The 26526-nt window shown below is 33.7% G+C and overlaps 2 protein-coding genes across 2 annotated transcripts; one reads left to right on the plus strand and one right to left on the minus strand.

Annotated features, from left to right (window-relative positions):
• LOC137391235 (ras-related protein Rab-34-like) lies at positions 1–16353 on the minus strand. The gene is made up of 9 exons (XM_068077647.1): positions 16210–16353; positions 13383–13471; positions 13169–13234; positions 11624–11725; positions 6359–6423; positions 3661–3788; positions 2854–2944; positions 1900–2013; positions 1–668 (listed from the first exon to the last, which is right to left on the minus strand). The coding sequence occupies exons 1-9, from the start codon at positions 16261–16263 to the stop codon at positions 607–609; spliced, it is 771 nt and encodes a 256-aa protein (XP_067933748.1). The 5' UTR covers positions 16264–16353; the 3' UTR covers positions 1–606.
• A 4483-nt stretch (positions 16354–20836) lies between these two features.
• Positions 20837–26273, plus strand: LOC137390120 (large ribosomal subunit protein uL23-like). Its single transcript, XM_068076381.1, has 5 exons — positions 20837–20926; positions 21343–21514; positions 21684–21860; positions 22175–22244; positions 26150–26273. Exons 1-5 carry the CDS (start codon positions 20887–20889, stop codon positions 26162–26164), a joined length of 474 nt encoding a protein of 157 aa, XP_067932482.1. The 5' UTR covers positions 20837–20886; the 3' UTR covers positions 26165–26273.
• Positions 26274–26526: the final 253 nt, after the last annotated feature.

Raw genomic sequence — 26526 nt, forward strand, 5'->3', positions numbered from 1 at the left:
TCTTTATTTGGTAAAAAAAAATTTGGAAGTTATGTTCACATCTTACAGAACTGAAGCTGATTAAGTGATCAGAGTGTGTCATAGCATTGCACTCAGAAGCTGCTTATCTTAATCTTTTTTCAAACAAAAACTTGTTGATAGAAATAATGTAACAACTATGTAACAAATATTTCCAAATTCCTAGTGTTGGCAACCTTTTCTTTAACTCAACCTAAGAAGCATGAGATCAAAACCGGAGTTGTCTTTTCCAGTGAGAGATAACTCTCAACACATCACAAAAATGAATTCTCATCATGATTCAGCGATAATGATGGCTACTCGTTTATACAAGGTTATCTCACAGACTGAGAAATATTCCAAACAAAAGTATAGAAAATGACAAGACTTATTGTTTGACTATAAAATAATGCCAAACTTATAATGTGTGCAGAATATGCTATAAAATACTACAATTATAAAAAATACTTTAGTGCGAGTAGCAGTACAAACTAGATATGAAGGCTAGTGAAAGTAGAACTAGTTAAAAATGTTGGCAAAGAATACACAAGATTCAAATAAGGGACGGCAGTAGAAAAGGCTCGTACTTTCCTAACTCTATGAGATACTTTATGCGCATAGACTTCTTTTCTTCTTTTTCTTCTCATAAAGGTCTTTTGTTTTGGTCACTTCTAAAACATACAGATTCACAAAAGTGAGTATAAATCCTAAAAGTCAGAACAATATTCAAAAGTTAAACACAAACGATGAAAACCAAAACAGCGCAGCATACCAGTAATTTCCTTTAAAATGGGATAAACAATCAATCAAATATCCCATAAACACTTGTCATCAAAAAGACATCTAGTAGAAACTAGATTAATAAAACCTATCAATTGTATTTAGTGCATGGCGACATGATTGCTGGTTAATAAAAGATTTGATGTTCGTTACAATAAAGTTGGTTAAAACCACGATTAAAAAAATTTATCGTACATTTGGTAAACTAGTGTGATTTACTCTTGCAATCATTTTGTTTTTAGTACTCTTGAATATTAAAAATAAATTCAAAAATTATACTAAATACAATGTGATACTGTAAATTGATACTATTGTAGTGATTTCCCTTTTTTTATTATAACTTCAACAGAATAGTATTGCAAAAATCCCTCAGTGTCCATGCGGCTACAGCTCTTCTATTCTATTGAGGTATGATGACCAACTAGTTGACCAATGTCTCATTGTTCTAATCTGTGAACAAAAAATCTTCAGAATAAAAAGGACAACAATTATACTTATAACAATTCATTTAGTTTTTTGTGGAATACCGTGAGCCCTACATCACTTCCTTAAAACTAAAACACTTATGCCAAGGAATGCTGGTAAGTCAATCAAAAATCATGCAAGAAAATTCAGTGCATCATTTGACTCAACATCTCATGAGCGTATCTCATATGTATGGTACATCTCATGAGTGTATCTCATATGTATGGTACATCTCATGAGTGTATCTCATATGTATGGTACATCTCATGAGCGTATCTCATATGTATGGTACATCTCATGAGGGTATCTCATATGTATGGTACATTTCATGAGCGTATCTCATATGTATGGTACATCTCATGAGCGTATCTCATATGTATGGTACATCTCATGAGCGTATCTCATATGTATGGTACATCTCATGAGCGTATCTCATGTGTATGGTACATTTCTGAGCGTATCTCATATGTATGGTACATCTCATGAGCGTATCTCATATGTATGGTCACCAACAAGATTCTCAGTATATATCAGATGAACAGCCTCAAACCATTGTAGAAAAAAACCAGTTTAAAAAAAATTTAAATCGAACCAGTTTTTAAAGCTGCATTGTTTTCCTTTGCACGATCAATTATTTTGAGGAGTTGTCTTACTTACTCAGAGTGCCAATAGATTTTGTCGTTTGAGCGTTCCTCTCTGACATTTCAAGCTTTACCATCTGGTTGAAGGTGAGGGCCACCAGACGGAACATTAATTGCTTTACAGACTCTCCTACAATAAATATGAAATGCAAACTTGAGGCAGTTGTTTTCCAGCGAGAAAACAACTCCTACTCTAGCAAGTTTGCAAACGAAATTTGAATTTATTGATTTCATCAATAACAAAGTTTTTGTTCAGATCACCAATAAAGCAACCATATTGAGTACCAACTTTAGGTTATTAGCTACACAGTATTTGCTTGGCAAATAGCAGCTTTATAACAGACTTGAAAATAACAACAATAAATTTTGTTTTCATAGCTTGAAAGCTTTAGCTTCCTATGAAAATAATAACTATGATATCTATATAATGGTAAGTCCAATGTTGTCATTGCGTGTGTGTGTTAGTCTGTGCAAACTCTATGCAGTTCCACATTTTATGGCTGATTTCATTCAAACTTCACCAGCATATGTTCCCCGCCTTCAGCTAAGTCACTAAAACATTTTGTGTCAAAACTCTGCCTGGTTCCAACCACATAACTCAAGCAACGCTAGTAATCACTAGGAACAAAAACTGTCTCGCTTTAACCATAAATTATATCCCCTCTGAACCTAAACTTGACACCATATGTTATAACGCACTTTTGCATCTGTTAAGAGTGTGTAGAAGATGATTGCTATGATGACATCATCACTTAGAAAATTCAGTTTATGACATCATCACCGAGTTATCACAAGACAAACCACTTTCACTTTAAGTCAACAGAGTACAAGCAATTATTCTTGAGAGGATATGACTCCCAAGGTTTAAATTTGGTTTCTTTATCCATAAATAAAAAAGGTAGTTTGTTAGGCCAGAGCAATGCTATCAATACACATCCGTACGGATGAAAAACAAATCCAACAAACTAACCTGTCATGGAAGATGTTGCCCAATACTCTGCTCCAATTTGCTCTGCCAAACGCAAGGCTTCAGCCTCTGTGCTTTTATATGCAGCAGGAGACTACAAAACAATAGTAGAGAGTCAGTACACACCATTGACCCACTTAGATGTTTACAAAATATTTCTGATTATAAATATTATTATATTTTGAGGTAAAATTGTAATCATGTTGATAATATTAGGAAGAGCATTCAACCAAGTTCTTTCCTGATCTTCAAGGCAGACCGGATTACATGCACTGTAATAGCAAATACTTATGTTATAAAGAGGATGATACACTTTAAACTAATATCATTTGCAAGGGAGATAACTATATATATTACATACAAAAACAAATTTGTGTAGAAATAATTAATAATAAATATAATTAATATAATAAATAATATTAAATAATGGTAAATAGATTTTAATACGTAATTTATGCATGAGTGATAAGCACACACAGGTGTTCAAGGAAATAACTCACTATAAATGTTTTATGCAAGGGCAATCAACTTTAATAATAGCAGAAAGAGGAGATAAATCACCACAAGCATTTTAATGAAAGGAAGACAAGTCTTAATAAATATTATAACCAAGGAAGATAACTAATAAATATTGTATGAGGTGAATAATTTTCAAACTTTCACATCCATTTTTCACGAATATTTCCAGTTTGTAGGTCCTTCATATGAATACCCGAAATGTTTGGTTTAAAGTTTAAATAAATCCAACAGATTGAACATAAGAAAGACACAAATAAATAGCAAACACAAAAAGCATTCAGCTCAACTCACCAGCTTGTCCTTTTTCATCCCAACGAGAAAGACAATTGGCTGATCAGCAGCTTTGGCAGCATCCTCATACCAGGTGCGCGCTGTTTGCAGAGTGTTCACATCACACAAATCAAACCCGACTATTATTGCTATAATACAACAACATGAATCAGTTAACTACATAATGAATAGTCTTAATAGACACAAAATAAAAGTACTTCGTTGACAGCGGATAAGGTAATAATATCTCCGAGCTAAATGGTTTCTTTTGTATGACAGACACACAACTGAGCCTGAAGGAAACTAGAAAACGTTGAAGTATCTATAGATTTTCTGGAGGTTAGTGGTAAATTAGTGATGCATAGAACTTTAACCATTACAGTAATTTTTAATACAGCGCACAGTCAGCTAAATGTGGATTTGCTTTCTCTTACATGCCATGTTCACAGAGCATAGATCAAAACAGTTATAATTCAAAAGCAACAGGTCAAACCGGTGAACTGTGCAGTCTTCAATATGCTTGTGATGTACTGTTGAAAAATGACATGCCAATGTACAAATAGTGAAACAAAGAGCTTTGTAAATGCAAAACCAACTTAGATAAAAGAGACTCACAGTTGAACCGCAAAAGTTACGACAAGACAGGATAAATAATTTAACTACATTCAACTTTTAATGATTATTATTTTTCTATATTAACATAAGCTTCGGCAGCAATCTATGATTCATTCTTTTTCCTTTACAAAGGCCTTTGTAGGCTATCAATGTATGAATTAAGGGGCCTTCAGCCATTTGCAATTAAGGCAGTGAAGTAAAAAGATATCTAGCTAGATTCGCCTCTTCCCAGAGCCCTTCATAATTCACAGCACTAGACATCATAATTTGTCAATATTCAGGCCGTACACGAAGCATGTAGTGGCCGTATCACAATCTGAATTTGATCAAAAAAACTCACAGAATAAACTGGTTTGGCAAATAAGACCAGTTACAGAAAACACTACTAGATTAATAAAGAAGTACCATACTATACTTTTACTTGAAATTGGAAGCCGTGGACCTTGTAATCAGACAGTTAATTTAATAATTACCGGTAATAATCTCAGCACCTTCATCGAAAAGAAATACCGCTTCATCTAGCCAGGCAAAGCTAGAACTCTATGACTGGCTCAGTAATATGCCAAAAACACCCTATTCATAAAGTGCAGAAAAAGAGAGTTGACGACTATTTGTTTTATCGCAGTTACCATAGCAACAAGACTCCAAAATTTTTGCTATTAGCAGTGTTTCAATTTGTTAGAATTAGATAAATAGGGCAAGATTTCACAGACGAAGTAGTGGGGTACTAGTTACTAGTTAATAAATTCTCTAATGATGTTGGTCTATGCTTAAACTTGTGTAGACATTAAAAGTTGCCGGCTGACTGAGTTCTTCAGACAGTCCATGGGCAATAAATAAGACGATTAATGACATTTCCGTACTACCTACTGCTTAGGGCTCAAGTCTATATGCATTTTAATTAATGCATACCCACTACGTATAACTAAACTAAGTAACTAAGCTTTCACTAAAGGATAATACAAAGCTGTTTTAGTTTATGCGCCAGGCATTGACCACCCAAGGTTCAGTTTACGTATCATGCCATGATCACCAAAGGTTCAGTTTATGCATCATGCCATGACTACCCAAGGTTCAGTTTAAGCATCATGCCATGACCACAACAGTTGTGTAGATGTTGATCAATTCTTTCATAGAGGACAGTTAGTATTATACCTAGTTACAAAGGACTTTAGTTGAAAAATTAAAGCTAGATGCTTTTTCTTACTGCATTCAAACTGGGCATTAAACTCGGGTTACTTGACCCAATCCTAGATACTGATGTGTAATTCAACTGACCAATGATAAAAGATACAGCGTAAAAACTAACGAATTGGGTTAAGTTAGCAGAAAAATAAGTCATTTTGGAGTTGTGCTCTCTTTTGAAGTAAACATTTGCATAACTTCCAATGCAACTTCAAGCTTAAGTGTGAGGTTTTGCTTGTCTCCGTTAAATTTTCTAATTTGATAGTGCACTTCACAATCTAGACACCCTGTGTGATTCACTGCTTCTGCTTAGAATGAATGGCAGTCCATCTGTTGATCTTGGGTGGTCTATGGGTCTTGTGTGGTCTGTCTGACTTACCAGTGTTATACATTTGATTAGGTGTGCTTGAAGTCATTGCTCTGTCAGCCTTTGAGCCAACAAAATGTAGTTTTTCAGCTCTATTTTTCAATGCTTTTTTATTTGCATTAAATTTCATCATTGCGCCAATGTCATATATCATCAAGAATTAACCAGAAGGGAATCACATACTATTTAGCAATCTCCCACGTGTGTTATTAAGGTAAATGTTATATTCTTCATTTTATGTGTTTTATTTTATATGTTAACAATGGCTTCACAGATGACCATCTGTATAATTAACATACTTTCAATAATCCTTTATCGACGATCAAGTTATTGTTTTATTGTAGTTTCACGGTGTTGACAAGCATAAATAACAAATTGAATAGGATATGCACTGTGCCTCATAACCCGTATGTGACAACATAACTATGAACCAGGGGATCCGCTAAATCAATGATCCATTCAGAAGCAGCAGACCATCCAATTACATTTATAATTTATCACAGTAGAAATGACTGGTTTTAGAAGTTGCCCCCTTTTTTTAATAACACATACCATTGGCTCCTCTGTAGTATGACGCTGCAATACATCTAAACCTCTCTTGGCCAGCGGTGTCCCAGCTGTAAATACCAACAGCAGACAATCACATTAGGTCAGCATACACCAAATGACAATAAATAAGTGACTTGACATCCCCTTCTAGGATTTTACAAAGGAGCCAAACAGTTAAATTATCGCAAAAGGAACAGTACAATTTGATGCTAAGAAAATTTGGTAATTGTCTGGATATAGCACGGCCACACATCTGATACACTTTCTCCCAGGTGCATTGAGACAACATTTTGAGACGGTAATACAAGCTCATTATTTTTTATCGAATAAATAACCTTTGTTCAGAATAAAAAAATTCAATGTTTTTATCCATTTCCCATTAAACTAGTAGGTGTTGGCCTTACCCAAAAACATCTTAATTTGAAATTGTATATTCAATTATGAATTTATGGGTGAATGTAACAAACTAAACAATGTATTCATCACTATGCTTATCCATTTGTATAAATGTCAACTGTCGCACTTATTTCAGAAGCATTTTAATCCATTCAGTTCAACATATGATGTCACCGGATGTGCTACAGCTTGGGATTTTATAATTTTTGTAAATCTAAAGATTTTGCGTTACTTTTAATAACCCCAACGTAAAATGAATAATGACTTATATGATTTACAATTGCTATAGTCGTCACACATTGTTAGATAAATAGAATAATTGCATTACAGTGCATTACTACATTGCAGTAGGTTACAGTACATTGCATTACACCGTATTACATAGCAGCACATCGTATTACATAGCAGCACATTGCATTACATTGCATTACATCATATTACATCGCATTACATAGCAACCCATTACATTACAGTACATTACAGGCTACAGCACATTAAAGTTATTGCTTAGTGAGTATCGAACTCAAATGGAGGCAAAAATGTGACTCTTGCAGTGCATACTAAGTGATAAATAAATCACAGTCACATGTATCTGTTCATCTCATGCTTTCAGTTGAGCTAATTTTGCAGCTAACTATGAGAGAGGCAGCTAACATACCAAGAACTGGTACAATATCACAAAACTTGTCTGAAAGCAGAGCATCAGTCCTTGCAATACGACTCTATGGTCAATTAATTTTGTTGATATGCCTGTAATTACAAATTTATCAAGGGTCTTGTTGGTTAACTACAACATACTGTAAAATTTAGACCTATATACATCAAGTGACACGGAACTCAACTGACAATGAAAACTAGGATTTGTCAGCACATGTCACACTTTTAAAGAATTTCTAAACATGATATAACCATGATTCATCATCAAACATCGAAGCCATATTTAACTAAACAAAATTGACTGCACAATGAACCACTGCACCATTGTTACAATAGAGTACTTTGAACTTCAGTGCATGTAATCAGGCAAGAGGAGATAATAAGCGATGGCATGAATCACGGTGTTTAACTCACATTGACTACTTGCCAACATGTAGTATTTATGACCAGTTTAAGGAAATGCTAAACGTTGATGAACAAGTCATAGATAATGAGTCAGACCAACTAGGCTTCTCATATTTGCTCGCAGGCACCTGTAGTGATTGAATCAGCTTGTCATAGTAAACCAACTGATATCGCATTGTGAAGTGTTTCTCAGCTAATAGGCATTTCATGTACATATTATTAGTGTTATCATATGATGCACTAGAGGTGAATATTGTGGTAGGAGCCAGCTGGCTCGTAGCAGGACCAGCTCGGATAGGCGACCTAGTCAGAAGACGAGCCGACTTCCCACGTACGGATCGGTACAAGGCTGACTCTGCACCTTGTGAAGCCTAACCATCCCGAAGAATATATATATATAAAATATATATATATATTCTTTGAATATATATATATTTTATATATATATATTTCTTTGAATATATATATATATATATTCAAAGAATATATATATATTTTATATACAATGTATATATATTCTTCGGGATGGTTAGGCTTCACAGGGTGCAGAGTCAACCTTGTACCGATCCGTACGTGGGGAGTCGGCTCGTTATCTGACTAGGTCGCCTATCCGAGCTGGCCCTGCTACGAGCCAGCTGGCTTCGACCACAATATTTTATATATATCTTATATACGAGAGCGATCAGAGAAAAAAGACTTTGAAGTACCTGGTGACTTCTGTGTACATGTTTGTATTATGATAACTATTTATCTGCAAATTTATACTCATAAACTTCAACTACGGGTTATTCTGGAGATTGCTGTGGTGAAGTAAAGAGTCAGCTGACTTCCTTTACAATACTTTGCCTTATTTATATTCAATTTTTTATTGTGTGAAAAATATTTAAATATCAAAAATGTTTAAAATTTTAATGATTCAAAACATGTTTTAAATGTTTATTCTAGTACTTGAATAAATTTTAAGTGCTATTGACATTACTTAAATGTAAAAGAATATTCTGAGAATCAACAATCATTATTAATGAGGGTTTGAAAAATAACTGTATAGGTGAACTTGAAAAATAAAACAAATTGAGCCTTAGCAAATGACTCATACCACTAAGTGAACCTCATAACAGGTTTCATAGCTGGCTTTTTAAAAAGATCTGACTACGAATCTTGTTTCTCAAAATTGACCAGTCAGCCAACCTTAACAACATGAGCATGAGTAACAAAGATCTAAGCAGCAAAAAATGCTCATTATTGCTTGAATCATCCACAGAAACAAAAGCTAATGATTAAAAAAAATTTAAACAGACAATCTTTTAGTAGCACCGACTGCATCTATGATAATAAATAGTCAGCAACTGTATTGGCTAGACTGAGACAAATGACCAATAGTAGCCTGTGTTTGAAACGAATGGCCAATGACAGAGGTGTGTTGAAAACAAATGACCAATAACAGATTGTTTAAAGGTTGACTTGCAACAAAATTCACATTACAGTTATTTGATATGAAAAGATTCACCATGTCTTACTCTGCTGTGTTGTAGGTGCCAAATATGTGGAAATGTGATTACAAGCTCTTAAAAGCTCAAAAACGAACAGTTAATCGCAGCCACACGAGACCGCCGTAGTTTGGATTCTCTTTCCAAAATGGCTCAAATGTGACGTAGCTGTGGTAGATGGTTTTTGTTTACACTTTGACCTTATTCGTCGAAATATTTTCACAAATATACTTCACGCATTCAATAAAACCATGTCTATTGTTCTTACGCGTCTATTTTATCGTCATTGTAATGCTGTCACTTTTAGCACTGATATCTTATAACTTACCGTAAAAATTCGTTTAATTTTTTAGCCTTAGCTTGAAGGAGTACATATCATTGTCTGATAATCATGACAAGCCTGTTGGTCACCTGTGATAATCGAAAAGTGCTGCAAAAATTATTTGCGAAGTATTGGGTCACATGATCGGATTACGACTTGCCGATTAGACCAAACTGAAGCAAAACTGTAAAGTAGCGAGCATCTATATTTGATACGGGGTCTTCGGTAAAACCCGAAGTGTTTGTCATAAACTAGTGCTATGATAAGTTTTATATTGAGCTTTTTATTGGCCTTTCAATTCACGTGAGAACATCACGTGACAACACAATAAATAAATTTCATGACTAAGTCAGAGAAATAAAGAGATTCCAATCTACGGCGGCTTTTTGTTTTTGAGCTTTTCAGAGCTTGTAATCACATTTCCACATATTTGACACCTACAACACAACAGAGTAAGACATGGTGAATCTTTTGATACCAAATAACTGTAATGTGAATTTTGTTGCAAGTCAACCTTTAAAACAAATGACTAATGGCAAACTGTGTTTGATTTTTTATTTAATCTATTACTGTAATAACAAGCGACTATTTTCAGTCGCTGGTATTTAGTCTGTACAACTAATTTCAACAGGAAATAGATAGCTATTTCCTGTTAATGTAATGTTGGATTCTAGTGGTCAACAAACATTACTCAACAGTCTCAACATGATAAGCCATACATTATGACTTATCATGTTGAGACTTAAAAAGGTTCGAGTATGAAATATAACCCTACATATCAGCAATATAAAGCTGGCTGAGACTGATTAAGATTGAGCTATAAGATGGCGTCCAATGGCTGTCACTCTAAGATCAATAAGACTGTTTAAAAGAACCGAAAAAACCATAAACTTCCATGCTTGAAGGTTGAGTCAAATGTGAGTTAATTGATTGCTCTATCTGTGGAGTTATCTTCTCTAAAAGTAATCGGTGAGGAAAATCACACATTATTTATTTTATATACACAAGTAGCCTTTTGATTTGCTAGACCATTCTATCCAACACTGCAGATATAACTATTTTAAAGCGTCTGTAATAAAAGGAAATGACATCATGTAAAGCTTCAAAGGTGGTTATATAGGCCAATATTTTACAGCGATGGTTCAGCTCACATTTCTGACAGAAAGTTACTGAAATACGATAGTCTGTCACTAATCGTTACTTATCATGACGATAAGTTGACCATCACGGAAATTTTATTAAACGACTGCAAGTACACAATAACCAATAAAATTGTTTTCAACCCAGAGCTTCATGAGTCAACCCACAACTAGTGCTGGCTTTAATTGAAAGATAATGAGCCTGTATGAAATGTCGACTAGCAAATATGAATAGCCTGTGTACCCGCTAACACAGATTCCCTTAAACATAGGCCTGCATTGTCACTTCTTTCAACAGAATAAACCAAATGCTATCTCTTCAATACAAGTACAAGTTAAGACCTCGTAAAATACTCACAGTTGTACAGTAAAATACTCACAGTTGTAAAGTAAAATACTCACAGTTGTAGGGTAAAATACTCACAGTTGTACGGTAAAATACTCACAGTTGTACGGTAAAATACTCACAGTTGTACGGTAAAATACTCACGGTTGTACGTTAAAATACTCACAGTTGTACAGTGAAATACTCACAGTTGTACAGTGAAATACTCACAGTTGTACAGTAAAATACTCACAGTTGTAAAGTGAAATACTCACAGTTGTACAGTAAAATACTCACAGTTGCACAGTAAAATACTCACAGTTGTACAGTGAAATACTCACAGTTGTACAGTAAAATACTCAGCTGTACAGTAAAATACTCACAGTTGTACAGTAAAATACTCACAATTGTGCGGTAAAATACTCACAGATGTACGGTAAAATACTCACAATTGTGCGGTAAAATACTCACAGTTGTACAGTAAAATACTCACAGTTGTACAGTAAAATACTCACGGTTGTACAGTAAAATACTCACAGTTGTACGGTGAAAGGCAGCGACATTACATTGAACTTTTCCACTTCAAAATCAACTCCGATAGTTGCCTTGTAGTCCTTATCAAACAGATCGTGACAGAATCTATAAAACCAAGTGACCTCATTATTGGTCACTTCCTATAGCTACCTGGCTCTGGACACGAGCCAGAAGTAAACAGATTATAATCCTAATAGCACATGGTGTGTACCATTTGGTCACATGTTTCAATTTTTAAAGTAATCCAAAATTTAGTGGAGATATAATGTTTAGTGGTCGCCAACCATTATAATCAAAGTATTACTAAGCAGCGCCCAGGCAGTTTAACATGCCGTGAGAGATTGTCAGGAGTGCCAAAAAAGCGCAGAGAAAATGTGTTTGCATAATTATTCTGATATTCTGGAAGATGGGTGGTTGGTGCAGGTGTTAAAGTATCAGTCTACCAAACTGAATGTCACGAATTCAAAGTTTATTCCAATCTCTAACCCTGGCTTCAGACATGCACGGCTCTTATTATAGTAAGTATAGTAATCTATTATATTATATAAAATTACTAAGGAAACAATAGTATTTATTTTTTAGTCTTTGATTTTATTTAGTTTCATGGCCTGTTGCTGCCTATATTCACATAAATAATTAATTATTCCAGTGAATTAAGAGCGTCTTATTTCTATTTTTCTAAATATTAGCCACATGATAGTATTTTATATACCTATTACTTTCATAATATGTATACTTTCATTTTATATATATATGTATTACTTTTATAATATGTATATTCCTGATCATAATATTCGCAAGAACTACGTAAAATCACTGATTTGTGATTCATTACGAGTAGCCACAGAACCATAACCATGTCTAGAGGTAAAAGCTCTGCTCCTCCACCTGTTAGGCAAAGCAGCGCCATGACAATAAAATTATCAATGAGCTAGTTACATGCTGACTTATCAGAGGTGCTCAGGACAAATAGTGAGTAGACTGGAAACTTACCAATTAGGAGCCTTGACTAAACATACAAAAGAGCATGGTACAAAACATTGAACGAGACTCTATATTTTATAGTTGTTGTCAAACAAATGTTTGCTGTTGGGTGCCAAGATGATATTTGTTACGGCGTTGTCATGGAAATGTTTATGGTTATTCTACAAACCTAAAATTTATCGTTTGGTTGTCAAGGTAAAGCTTGTTGTTAGTTTGCCAAGGTAACGTTTGTTGTTAAGTTGTGAAGGTAAAGTTTGTTGCGAGGTTGTCAAGGTAATGTTTGTTTTTAGGTTATCGAGGCATTGCTTGTTGCGAGGTTGTCAAGGTAATGTTTGTTCCTACATTGTGAAAGTAGTGTTAGTCGCTGTTGTGAAGGTAATGTGCGTCAATACATAGGGTTTGTTTATCGGTTGCTAAGGAAGACTATCCTGCCAAAATAAAATGATGCAGTCAAGTATTGCAGAGATAGAAAAGAGGCATAAATATAAAATAATACTTGATAAAGCATTTAAAACTTCAACATTGTAAGATGGCTGAAAATTTAACACTTTATGAATCACTGACCTGTTCACAAAAGACGTTTTACCTATTGCTACATCCCCGACCACCACAGCTTTGCATAATTTGACTCTAAAATCAAACAATAATAGATGACTCAGTGCTTAGCCAGTAATCACAACAATGGTAAATGCAATAACCTGAGTTCTCTATTGAAAGCACACACTTTAAAACACAAATCGAACACATGCTAAGAGGAACTAGCAACGACTGTACTAACCCAATATTAGTTCTGTCTCTTTGACATGCAGACCTGACGATGGGGTCATAATCCATTGCTTTGTAGGGAGTTGTCTGTACATTGTATGGCTGTAAGAACAGTGAGAGTGTAAAACAAGCCTTCAATGATGAAAATAGCTGCAGATGTTATACCTCGACACACACAGCCACATATCCACTTAAGATCACCTCAACAGGTAAATGGACAACGTAGAATTTGAGAAAATCTATGTTTATTATATACATGCAGTAATTTCAAACATTTCAGAGCTTCTCAAATCACTCGAGTTTTGCAATTGAAAGTACATGTAAATAGGTTGGTGAAAATGTAATGTACATGTAATTCGTGAAGTTATGCCATGTATTGGCATCTCTATCTCCAAACCTACGTGTCACCGAACCTACATTTATATTCTTCTGTATCTAACGTACAGCAACAATAAAAATATTGTTTATAAATTAATTTAATAGATAATTAATAGACTTTATTAATTTAGATTCTTGGATATAATTTAATTATTCCAATTTGGTTTAACATAAATTTATGTTTAACATTTTTTAACTAATTCACAGTCGTACATAGACTACACCCTACCTATTAGTGATTTACCATAGGCGACTACAGTCAAAATTTAATACAGATATACACCTCAACACCTCATACACCTCAACCAAATCTCCACTTAGGATCGTCTCACCATGCAAGCATACAACATGACGTATACATTGAGCAAATATATTACATTTTAAAAACTTCTCAAAAGACGTGAAAAAGAGAGTAAAGAGGCTGACGAGAAGTAAAATAGACCATAAACCAATATAAAACTAATAAAATACAACAGCTGAGTTACTTTCCAGTTTACTTAGTCTAAATTAGAGTAAGTTACGCAACATATATCCATCCTCTAGTTCTGAACCTAGGCTATGCCAAGTTTACGCTTCTGTTTATGTGGGAGAGATCATAAGGTGGGCCCATCAAATGCAGATCCGTAATGATTGTCCGCACAATTAGTGTGAAATGTTGGGAGGTGATTTAATTTAATAAAATAATGCTGGTGAAGACTTATAATCAAATTTAAATTTAATTTAGAATAGATAATTGATTCGTTGGAAAAATATAAAGTATATTGCCTAATTAAGAAATATTGCATAATTGTGTTTTCCATTGACGTCTAATGGAGGCATGATTTAATATTGACCTCTAATACTAAATAGACGCACGCAAATTGTAATCTCGGACATGAGCAAAATCTTACTTGACATTTACGTAAAATTTTAGATTTTTTGACAATTGCATGCTAGTGCCCAAGGGGATTTGACAATCATAAGTGCTCTGAATCGTTGAACATTGGTATGTAGGTCCTGACAACCTCTCAGCACCTGCTTTTCGCGTGCAAGGCTAACCGTCGCTTTAGTACTTGTGCATTTGCGTGTAAGTACTGAGGGCTTCTTTGCACCAGTATGCAAGTGCTGAAGCGTTCGTGACACCTATGTGCAAGGGCTAAGGCCCTTTTGACACCTATCTGCAAGTGTTGAAGCCTGCTTGACACCTATAGGCAAGTGTTGAGGTCCTTTTGACACCTGTATGCAAGTACTGATGCTCTCTTGACACATGTATGCGAGTTCTGAGGCCCTATTGACATCTGAATGCAAGCGCTGAAGTCCTTATGACACCCGCATGTAAATGCTGAAGCCCTTTTGACAACTGTATACAAGTGTGCCCGCCCTATTGACACATGTACATGTATACTAGTGCTTAAGAGTACTCTGTACATACACAATTGATTTAGTCTTGACAATTATGCACAAAATATTGTGTGACATTTGCAACAAGTACTACAAGCTCCTTGACATTCATATCTGTGCTAGAGATGAACTATGTAGATTGATACACGGCATACTCAAAGATGTTCATATGTGAACACTTCATTTTTGTGCTCAAAAGAGTGAAACAAACTAAGGCTACATTTATTCTAATTTCAGTTAATGTAACTATACAGCATGTAATTGCATCCATTGCCTTAAAATTAATACGACATTATTTTAATTCCTACTAATTTACAACTAAGCCTAGAGCCAACTTAGATCTAAACTAACATTAATGTAGATGGCTCATATAATGATCTAATACATTTACAGTGCTTTCAAATGAAGGCACAGAGACTAACCTTGATTGAATGGCTTAGCATTTCACTTAATCAAATTAAAGAACCAGGGTTTCCCTCAGTTGAAGGGTCACTCATTTTAAATATTTTATCAGAATGTTTAGATATTTTTCTATCATTGTAGATTTGGTTTGTTGTTTTAGGTGATCTGACTGCCAGGATGTTTCAAGATTAATATCGATACTGCAGGTAAAGCGCTCAGAAGAAAAAGACTTCTCCAAAAAGTGATGTCAATAGTTGCACTTCCTGTTTGTTCGTATTGTTATGACAACGGTTATTATGTTCGAGTTGCAGTGCTACGACTTTAGTGAAAAAGGATATCTAACCATAACTTCCTGTGACTATCCACTAATTACATTATTATAATTACTAATATGTTATTACAGACTACTCCATTACCTTAATTAGAAAATCTTGTTAAAAACATCTACTAAGAATACCATATCATTATTGGTTTGAGCATGTGGCCTTTCATTTTGAAGATTGTTCATAAACATTAGCCCAAAGACTGCAAAAAATATCTAAAATTATAAAACCAAGGCAAAAAATTAGACTCATCGCATTTACAACGACTTTTACCGAGTCAAAAAGCAAACCATGAAAGTATGTTTGAGTGTCACAGATGGAAACGGTCTAGAAACCAAAACATAATATAAAACTTACCCGTGGAAAGCTAGTTATGACCCTGTCCTTGGCAACAATAGGCTGTCCTGACATATCTACAGTTTCTTACTGTACGGTTAGGACAAACCAATTGATTGGAGATAAGTTAAGCACTCGAATGCCTTAGATAGTTGCCTGTATGTACGAACCTAAAAATAACTTGAGTGATTTACACTGACATATCAGAGCAATAACTATATGTATTTATGGTGGTCAGAACAATAGGGTGCAGCTCATATCTAAAAAAACTCAGGTGGTGAAAAAAATAGCATGCAACGTCAAATGGCTCTCTTAATCAATATAACAAGGCAGATTAGTTATTAAATAACAATGTAGATTAATTATTATATAACAATGTAGACTAGTTATTATATAACAATGTGGATTAAATATTATAAAACGATGTAGACTAGTTATTATATAACAATGTGGATTAAATATTATAAAACAATGAAGAATAATTATTATATAACAATACAACAACTTAGATTAATTATTATATAACAATGTAAATTAATTATTATATAACAATGGAGATTAATTATTATATAACAATGTAGACTAATTATTATATAAAAATATAGATTAACTATTATATAACAATGTCGACTAATTATTATATAAAAATATAGATTAACTATTATATAACAATGTCGACTAATTATTATATAAAAATATAGATTAACTATTATATAACAATGTAGACTAATTATTATATAAAAATATAGATTAACTATTATATAACAATGTAGACTAATTATTATATAAAAATATAGATTAACTATTATATAACAATGTAGACTAATTATTATATAAAAATATAGATTAACTATTATATAACAATGTAGACTAATTATCATATAAAAATATAGATTAACTATTATATAACAATGTAGACTAATTATTATATAAAAATATAGATTAACTATTATATAACAATGTAGACTAATTATTATATAAAAATATAGATTAACTATTATATAACAATGTAGACTAATTATCATATAAAAATATAGATTAACTATTATATAACAATGTAGACTAATTATTATATAAAAATATAGATTAACTATTATATAACAATGTCGACTAATTATTATATAAAAATATAGATTAAATATTATATAACAATGTAGACTAATTATTATATAAAAATATAGATTAAATATTATATAGCAATGTAGATTAAAGATGCACTCAACATTTGTATTGTTAATTCTTCCTATCTTTTGTCAAAAGAGTTAAAATGTATACATAAGCTTAATAGATTCAAGTTTTCCTTGTATAAATTTTTGTTTTTGTGTTTATGACACCAGATGACAATACTTTTTTATTTATTGATTTTTTTGGTGGCACCATATGTAAAACAGTTTTACTACAAAAATAATTATGAACTGCCCAATAAAAGTATGATATTAACATATATGGTATATATTAATGTTCGAAAAGTGTATGTTAAAAGATGGAACAAGTGTACGATAATCCAGACTTTGTATCATCATCATTAATCATTTCGGTAATTCTATTATAAAAACTGAACCAGTTTGTACACCAAGATCCAACTATATCTCTGTTACATATACGCTGAACATAAGTAAGAAAACTCTTTAAATGTTGCTTGTATTATGTAAAAAGAGTTGCGTAAATTTAAAAATACCTAATAACAGCAAGTGACATGGAATGAGACTGACAATGAAAACTGGGATTTATCAGCCCATATCACATTTTTAAGGAAATCCTAAATGTAATATAACCATGATATTTACTAGCAAACATTGGAGCCATACTTGAAGGTTGACTTGCAACAAAATTCACATTACAGTTATTTGGTATCAGAAGATTCACCATGTCTTACTCTGTTGTGTTGTAGGTGCCAAATATGTGGAAATGTGATTACAAGCTCTTAAAAATTCAAAAATGTTAATCGCAGCCACACGAGGCCGCCGTTGTTTGGATTCTCTTTCCAAAATGGCTCAAATGTGATGCAGTTGTGAGAGGTGGTTTCCATTTACGCTTTCATGCAACCTTATTCGTCGAAATATTTTCACAAATATATTTCACGCATTCAATAAAGCCATGTCTATTGTTCTTACGCGTCTGTTTTATCGGCATCGTAATGCTGCCACTTTGAGCACTGATATTTTAAAACCTACCATAAAAATCTGTTTAATTTTTTAATCTTAGCTTGAACAATTGCAAATCATCCTCTGATAATCATGACGAGCCTGTTGGTCACCTGTGATAATCGAAAAGCGCTGCAAAAATTATTTGCGAAGTATTGGGTCACATGAACAAATTACGACTTGCCGATTAGACCAAGCCGAAACAAAACTGTAAAGTAGCGAGCATCTATAATTGATACGGGGTCTTCGGTAAAACCCAAAGTGTTTGTCATAAACTAGTGCAACGATAAGTTTGATATTGAGCTTTTTATTGGCCTTTCAATTCACGTGAGAACATCCCGTGACAAGACAATAACCAAATTTCATGACTACGTCAGAGAAATAAAGAGATTCCAATCTACGGCCGCTTTTCGTTTTTGAGCTTTTAAGAGCTTGTAATCACATTTCCACATATTTGGCACCTACAACACACCAGAGTAAGACATGGTGAATCTTTTGATACCAAATAACTGTAATGTGAATTTTATTGCAAGTCAACCTTTAAGTAAACCAAATATATTTCTAGTAAGACATTTAAAAACATGTGAAGTATGCATGTTTTTTTTTGAACAAGTTAACATGTCCTACTAGTGAACTCTCTTCAAAGTGAACATGTTCTCATTGCATTGTCCACCCACCTACACATAGACACGTGAACTTAATCAATGCTTCATAAGTGTTGACAGTTTTGTGTTTATTGACTAAACATAACCAACTATTATGCTAATGTGTAATGAACATTGTTTAAAAATTATGTTTTCAAGATAAAAACAAGTAAAGAATTAACATAAATAAAAAGAATGGGGTAATAGAAAGTAGTACAAATTTCTTTGATACAATCAAATTCTCAAAATTGGCAATATCACTAAGGTTGCAAATTTTTTTGTCTGTTGTTATGTGTTCTTTGACCCGTTTCTAAGAGAGGTGTATTTAAAGTTTCTCAACGTGTTAAGATTGGGAAAAACCTATATAGCACCACTTCGGTTGCTTAAAAATTATTTTTTCACCTAACTGCAACCCAGGCACAACAGCCTACAGTCAAGTGCAAAAAGTATAGGTTAACCTACAATAATCTAGTATTGCTTAAATATATATAATCAGCTGTAATTCGTCTTAAAAAACGACAATTTAGAAATTTGGTATAATTTTGATGCTCAGAAACTCCTCTATCTGTTTTCCTTATTTACTAGTTTTTAAAAATAATACTCTGGTTGTTATGTCGCTAGCAGTGTTAAATGTAAATTTTTTCACTAACGACAATTTTGGGAAACAAGTGCTTAAACTGTCAAAAATAACTGAATCTATACTGTAAGGGTAGTAGAAATGTCAAACATTAGAGAAAACTTCAAAGAATGTAGTAAAATGGCTTGAAAGTAAAAAGTATCACCAATTAACTTTGGCTAATGTTTCATTAATACAGAGCAGATCTCATCGCAAAAAAATCTTATGTAATTCGAAGTAAAAGACTTTGACTCTTGGTCTTGGTCAATCGAACCCTAAGACCTCGATCCCCGAGGAAAAAAAGGGCCATCATGTACGTATCTAGATCTAGTTCAAATGTTTTCAATAAAAGTCAAGTAATATTCGAAGTAAGTAAAATCATGACTATAAAAAGTGCGTTAACAAACTCGCAAACAATACAATATCAACACAAAACATGTAGACTTTCAAGAACAGTAGACAACTTTCTTTTATTAACGTTGACTATAACATATTTAATTATTTCTATAATTCAAGTGTATACAAATTATAAAAGTTATTTAGCGGTCTTATACTTTTGCACATGACTGTATGACAATATCTTGTCACAATATTTGTGCAGTTGAAATCGAGCAGTTGAGCTAAAACAATCTAATTCAAACGCAGATGACCAGCATAGCCGTCATCTGAATAAATCAAAGTTAAACTGACACACATGCCATGATACAAAATTTACAAGCTACGAATTCAAGATGAATCTAGGAGATTAATTAAAAAACCAAGTACCGCTTCTCTTATGATCTGCAAGCACAGATAATCTAGCAGAGATATGAAAAAGCTAGAAATAGGTTAGGCCTACTGACTATTCCACTTGTTTTAGAATGAACAGTGCAAACTAGCATGATACTATTGAATACTGATGTATATACATTGTGAAACCGAGTAAAATGTAGCAACCGTAAAACCCTCGAAAATATTTGTTAATATACGAGTACGTGAGACTGATCCTGATTAGAAAGATATTTAAAATATTGGTGGTGTTAAGACCTACAGTAGCGAATATCAAGAAACAATCAACTCAATTACTCATAAAAGAAGCGAGTTTTGCTGAATGAGATTTAAACTAGCCAGTGAAAATTAACATTAGTATATATCGATTGTGAAGACAGCATGGATCCTCACGATAATGTTAAACATCCATAGCAATTATTACAACTTCCGCGAATGAATGGCACATGCGTAAAGGTTAGAATTAATAAAACAATTTCCGGTAGTTATTTTCTTTCTTTGACGACCCCTTCTCTTCCTTTGAAACATGGTCGCGACAGGTAGTAAAGGGAAGCCTGCCGCTAAGGGTAAGTTGCCCTTACTTTACATATACTGTCTGACAATCGTAATGGTTTCAGTTTTGACTATTAATGAAATATTGAATGTAAATGTGTTCATTTTATTGATTCAATAAGCTTTCAAAGATCACATTGAAGTATAGCTTCTTAAGACTCTAAGTTTCAGTATCCAGATCAGTCAAATAAAAGAAATTTTTGTTGAGATCACTGTTAAAGGTTTTATAGTACTAACAGCTTTATTCAATACTGAGACGGTTAGCCTTGGCAGTGTGGAGTTGTTAAAAACTTCGTTTTTTGATGTAATTATGATTATCATATGTTACACCTAATGTCGTGAATGTGATATTTTTGATAAGCTGTCGTGTCACTTGATGCAGTTATCTAAGACAATGGTTTTGTTCATCTCAAGTTTAATGCTATCACAGCAGGCAAGCCAGCTGTGGATAAAGCTCTCAAAGCCAAGAAGGCTGTGGCTAAGGGAACTTTTACACAAAGAAAAAAGAAAGTTAGAAACACTGTACACTTTAGAAGACCAAAAACTCTCAGCTTACCACGATCTCCAAGATACCCAAGAAAAAGTGCACCCGGTAGGCCCAAGTGAGTGCATAATTTGGATTGTATATTACAACGATGGTTGCAATTGGAATGACTACCTATTTGTGTATTAATTTAAATCCAATGCTTTTGTGTATATATATATGTGTGTGTGTATGGTTGTCTAATTATCAGCTAGCTCTGCTATAGGCACATCATGATAATTTTGCAGGCTCGACCAGTTCAAAATTGTCAAGTATCCCTTGACCACTGAGTCGGCTATGAAAAAAATAGAAGACAACAACACATTGGTATTTATTGTTGACAAGCGATCTAACAAAAACATGATAAAGGCTGCTGTAAAGCAACTCTATGATATAGATGTACACAGAGTGAACACTCTCATCAGGTAATAGTATTTTTTTGCATCTCCCACAAAATGTCCTTCAGATATTAAGCTAACGATCAAGATAAATTCATGCCCGGTGATGTAACAGATTGAGTGAGGAGGGGCAGTGCTGATGGAAACTTAAACTCTGCTATAAATCGCTAGTCTCTCAACATATGTTGGAGACTTTCACCAGAGTTTAGGCTAGTAATCTGCTACATGCCTGATTTCTCCTAGGATTTCTAGATTATGAGAGCTGAGGGCAATATTTTCTCTAAATTACCCTCTGTTCATATCTTTACTTTCGTACTCAATTATTGTTATTGCTCACACAGGCCTGATGGGGAGAAGAAAGCGTATGTTCGACTGGCTCCAGATTATGATGCTTTAGATGTGGCCAACAAGGTGGGAGCAATTTATTATTAAATATTTACTCTTTGGGTCCATAATATATTTGACCAACATTTGGTGTTAAAATAGTGCTTTCTTGATGTGGTTGCAGTTTGTACAAGTTAACTTTTAGAACATTTTAATGATCTAATTTCTATCTAAGCGTTGAATCGGGTGAAGTGTAAAAGATTTGCTGTTGAAACATCAATTGAAGTTTTAAAAATTAAGCCCACTAAAATCTGTTACTTTTACAGTTGCCCACTGTTACTAAAACCTTTTATTAATTTTGAAATACCACCGTGATATGTACGGCATCTTCTTAAATAAGGCAGCGGTGATGTATGGGTTCATCAAATTTTCAATACTCACATGACTACAATTAACAGAGTTCCTGCAAAAACTGCTGAAAATCATTCACTTTCACTATCTTGGCAACGCTGACAGATGCAGGTAGGTTGAGGGGAAAACTATTTTCATAGTTTGGTTTAAAAATAAGTCATCTGCCATTGAGCCAACCTTTAGAATAAATGAATATTTAACTAGTTATCCTGATTCAAACACTTCAAATTGAATTAGGTTTTTATGTTGACAAACACCACGATTTTAATATCTATTAGGTTTGCATCACCACAATTAGTCTTTTGATGGTTATTTTCACATCGGTTTACTTCAAAACAAAAGTTGGTAAAAAAAAATTTGATTTACTAATGAAGTTAATAAGCCATTATTCAAGGCCTTTACATGTTTGTAGTTTTTATAGTAAAACATCAAAACATTTGTTTTCACTACAGCATTGTTTTTATAAGCTGTCCACCAATGCCAACAATATATTCGATATATATTCCACAGATATTCGTTACAATGTGTCCATTCTGAAAGTTCTAAAAATAAAATACTTTATAACATCGATGGATATCCATGGTTTCCCAAGAGCTAAGCTTAGGCATTGGTAAAAATGTTAGTTAGCTTTTTGTGACATTTGAAGTATTCAAGTTTGACCCATACCTACCCGCAAAGATATACCACCGATTTCGCTCGGGAGAGAAACAATAGTGCTTACTTTCACTATGTTTCCATGATGCGCAGTGCTTCGGAGTTGCGCTATCTCCGAATCATGGAACCGGCGTCTTCGCACTGATCAGTGCGAAGCCAGTGCAAATTCGCAGCAAGGAAACAGCGACTGCGCATAGCTCTCCTGTCGTGGAGACAGATTTTTCGATGGCCATAAACTAGTACAAAGGTTGTCCTGCTAATCTTGTTTTTTCACTATTCTTCCGATCTTCTTTCACATAAATTTAATTATAATCTGCATTCACGAGGATGATGAGGTGATTACTTTCCTGGACTTTGTTATCGATGCCAACACTTCGAAAAATAGGTGGCAAGTCCTAAATTAACGTTTAAATAATATATTACTTAAAAATACTTATTAAAAATATATTACTATGTAAAAAGTGTGTTAAGGTTTGTAAAACCTTGTGAATGTGTATTGTAAATAAAAGTATAATGACGACAGAACAATAAAAAAGACTGTTTATGACGTTCGGTATCCGTGATCGATTCTATTTCTCCATCAGGCGATTCGATTTATACAATTTCTCTTCTCTGGCTAATTTGCGGTATTTGCTGAAAACCACTGCGCAGCATGGAAACGTACAATCCCCTCGACTTCGGAGGGGGCTGCTTCGCAGTACTGCGCACCATGGAAACATAGTGATTAACTAATCTGCTTTAGGTGCGAATTCCTAATAAACCCTTATAATTTCAAAAAATGATTACGATTAACCAACACAATTGAATCAAACTAGATTTGTAAATCGTATAAATCCTGCTTCTGTTCCCAAGTTTTAATTTAGGCTCCACCGCAATAGTTGTGTTTATGACCTAATGAAGCAGTCTGGAACAAATTCAAAGTCAATTTTTAGTCAAATTGACATTTTTTGCAATATGAAGTTTCGATTAGTTAATAGTATTCTGCCATAGGCAGGTTCCTTGTATCGTGATCTTCTCCAATCGTTTCGATTAGAGGTGTCATGAGTTTTCTTGGAAGGGTATTGAAGTAGTTTCCCCATTGCCTGACTCAGCTTCATTGTCAGAGTTGTCTCCCTTAGTACAGGATCGATTTAAGACCAGATACCCGTCCTAGCATCTTGTATCGGGACTCAAAATTCTGACATGCTGAGTGACAGTCCATAATGCTAACTGCTACACCAAAAAGGCGTGACAAGTTTAGGTGCTTCGGCAGTATGGAAAGTTAATACTAAATTTTTATGATATTTGCTAGAAAATCTAGTGACAGAACTAGATGATTCACTACTAATCATTCTCTGCACATTCTTGTGCTATTTTGGCTCATTTTCAACCGTACTAACTTTCATGTGATTTACTTTAAATACTGGTCATTGCTCAGAAAATTGCTATAATTTAAGTTACTACTACAAAAGACGGCGTCGAGATAAGTTACCCATTCAATTTTCACAATAATCAGCCAAGTATCCTCTTTTATGCGGTATCAAATTCAGATAGAGAACTCATATTACTTACATGTTGACCTGTGTATCAAAGAAGGTAGTTTCAGCAAATTTTCAATTTTTGAAAACCTTCATTTGCTGAAACAAAGGCTTGCGCAAGAGAAATAGTAAAGTATAACCAGTTTAGCTAAAATAATGTCTTATTATGACTCAATACCTAGAAAGTGCATTTTTTATTAGATCATAACTCAAATCAGCATAATGAAAAGTTGATAATAGCTTTGAAACATTGAACTTTTTTATTTAATTTATGCCGACTTTTACTGTCTCACCACTTTTGACTCGGCGTATTCATTTCTAGAATTGAAAAAGTGGATCGTGATCGAGAAAAGTTCAAGTCTTCATGTTTTTCGGTTTAGTGTTTTGGTTATAACTATTGCCCAAGATATCATTGAGTCATAGTTGTAAGTTTTATTTTTATTTTACATAGCCAATCAAAAATCTTCTTTAACCTAGAAATAACTCTACATGGAATGGGTAAATACCAAGGTGAGATAACTCACGTTTGGAGCCTAGCAACGATGAAAATTAGCATGAGTATCCACTATGGTTGTGTATGAGTTTAAAAAACCTCATAAATTTCATGGCGACTGAATGTAGTGAAACATGCATGGTAAATGACTATTTGTTTTCCTTTGACTAACCATTGTTGAAATAGTGCTCTAGCAGATGATAACTGTTCTAACAGATGTTTAATAACAAAGTTCCTTTTACAATACTTAGTGAGATGGTGTTTTTGTTAGGCATTTCTTTATAAGAATAATCAGGTTGTTTGTGTAGAATCCTGTCCTATCTCAAACCTTGAAAACAATAGCGTATCATATTCTAGCTTGTCACTCAGTTTTGTTCCTAAATTAAACATTGGAGACTACTCACACTCTTTCTAACAACAACGTACGTTCCAACTGAATCATCACTTGAGCTATGCGTGCAATGTTTGCACTAGTATATGAAGTTGTCTTCTCGTTATTATTTACATGTCTGAAAAGATAGTCAGCATAACAATAAAAACAGTATCTGAACAGGACGTACTTGTCTGGTAACTGTTTTTATATTTTTGTACACATTTCATATGCGCATATTTGTAACAAAGATTGTTTTGTTTATTGTTTACGCTTACCCTCAAGTCATTTGCTATGTCGTTATAGTTTCCATGTCATTGTTGACGTCATGAACCAGCCATACTAGACATTTTTGCATTATAGAAACAACTTTGTATATTCTATGCTTCTGCGCTCGTATGATAATTATGGTAAGTAGATTTTCAGTCAGAAAACATCTAATTGGCATGGGCAATCCTGAAATCTGCATGTCAAGCGACACGTTAGCAATAAAGTTACTATTTATTCTTCTTATGATCATATCCAGCAAGCTTCGTTTTGTTTGCAGATTGGAATAATCTAAACATCTAGGAGGCAGGAAGATTGGAAGATACTTGGTACCATCTTGTTGAGTCTTTGCTGATATATTTGGTGTCTATCATACTACCATCAATAAAGACATTTGGCGATCATTGTCTTCATTTATTTTTCTCCAAGTTATTATTACCTTATAGTAGTATCCAAATTGAGAAACATCATGTTTCCAGCTTTAGTGTCATGATGTTACATGGCAAAGATCTTCATTATAGTACATTAGGGATTTTGTGCTGTGTGCTCTAGAGTTAACTTAGTTGTGTGCAAACAAATAAGATGTGTTTGGATTTTCTAAAGATATAAACAAACTATCGATGGTGCTTGTCAATAATAAGTAATCGGGTTCAAAAG

The sequence above is a fragment of the Watersipora subatra genome, chromosome 3, assembly GCF_963576615.1.
Source record: "Watersipora subatra chromosome 3, tzWatSuba1.1, whole genome shotgun sequence".
In the NCBI taxonomy this organism is placed as follows: domain Eukaryota; kingdom Metazoa; phylum Bryozoa; class Gymnolaemata; order Cheilostomatida; family Watersiporidae; genus Watersipora; species Watersipora subatra.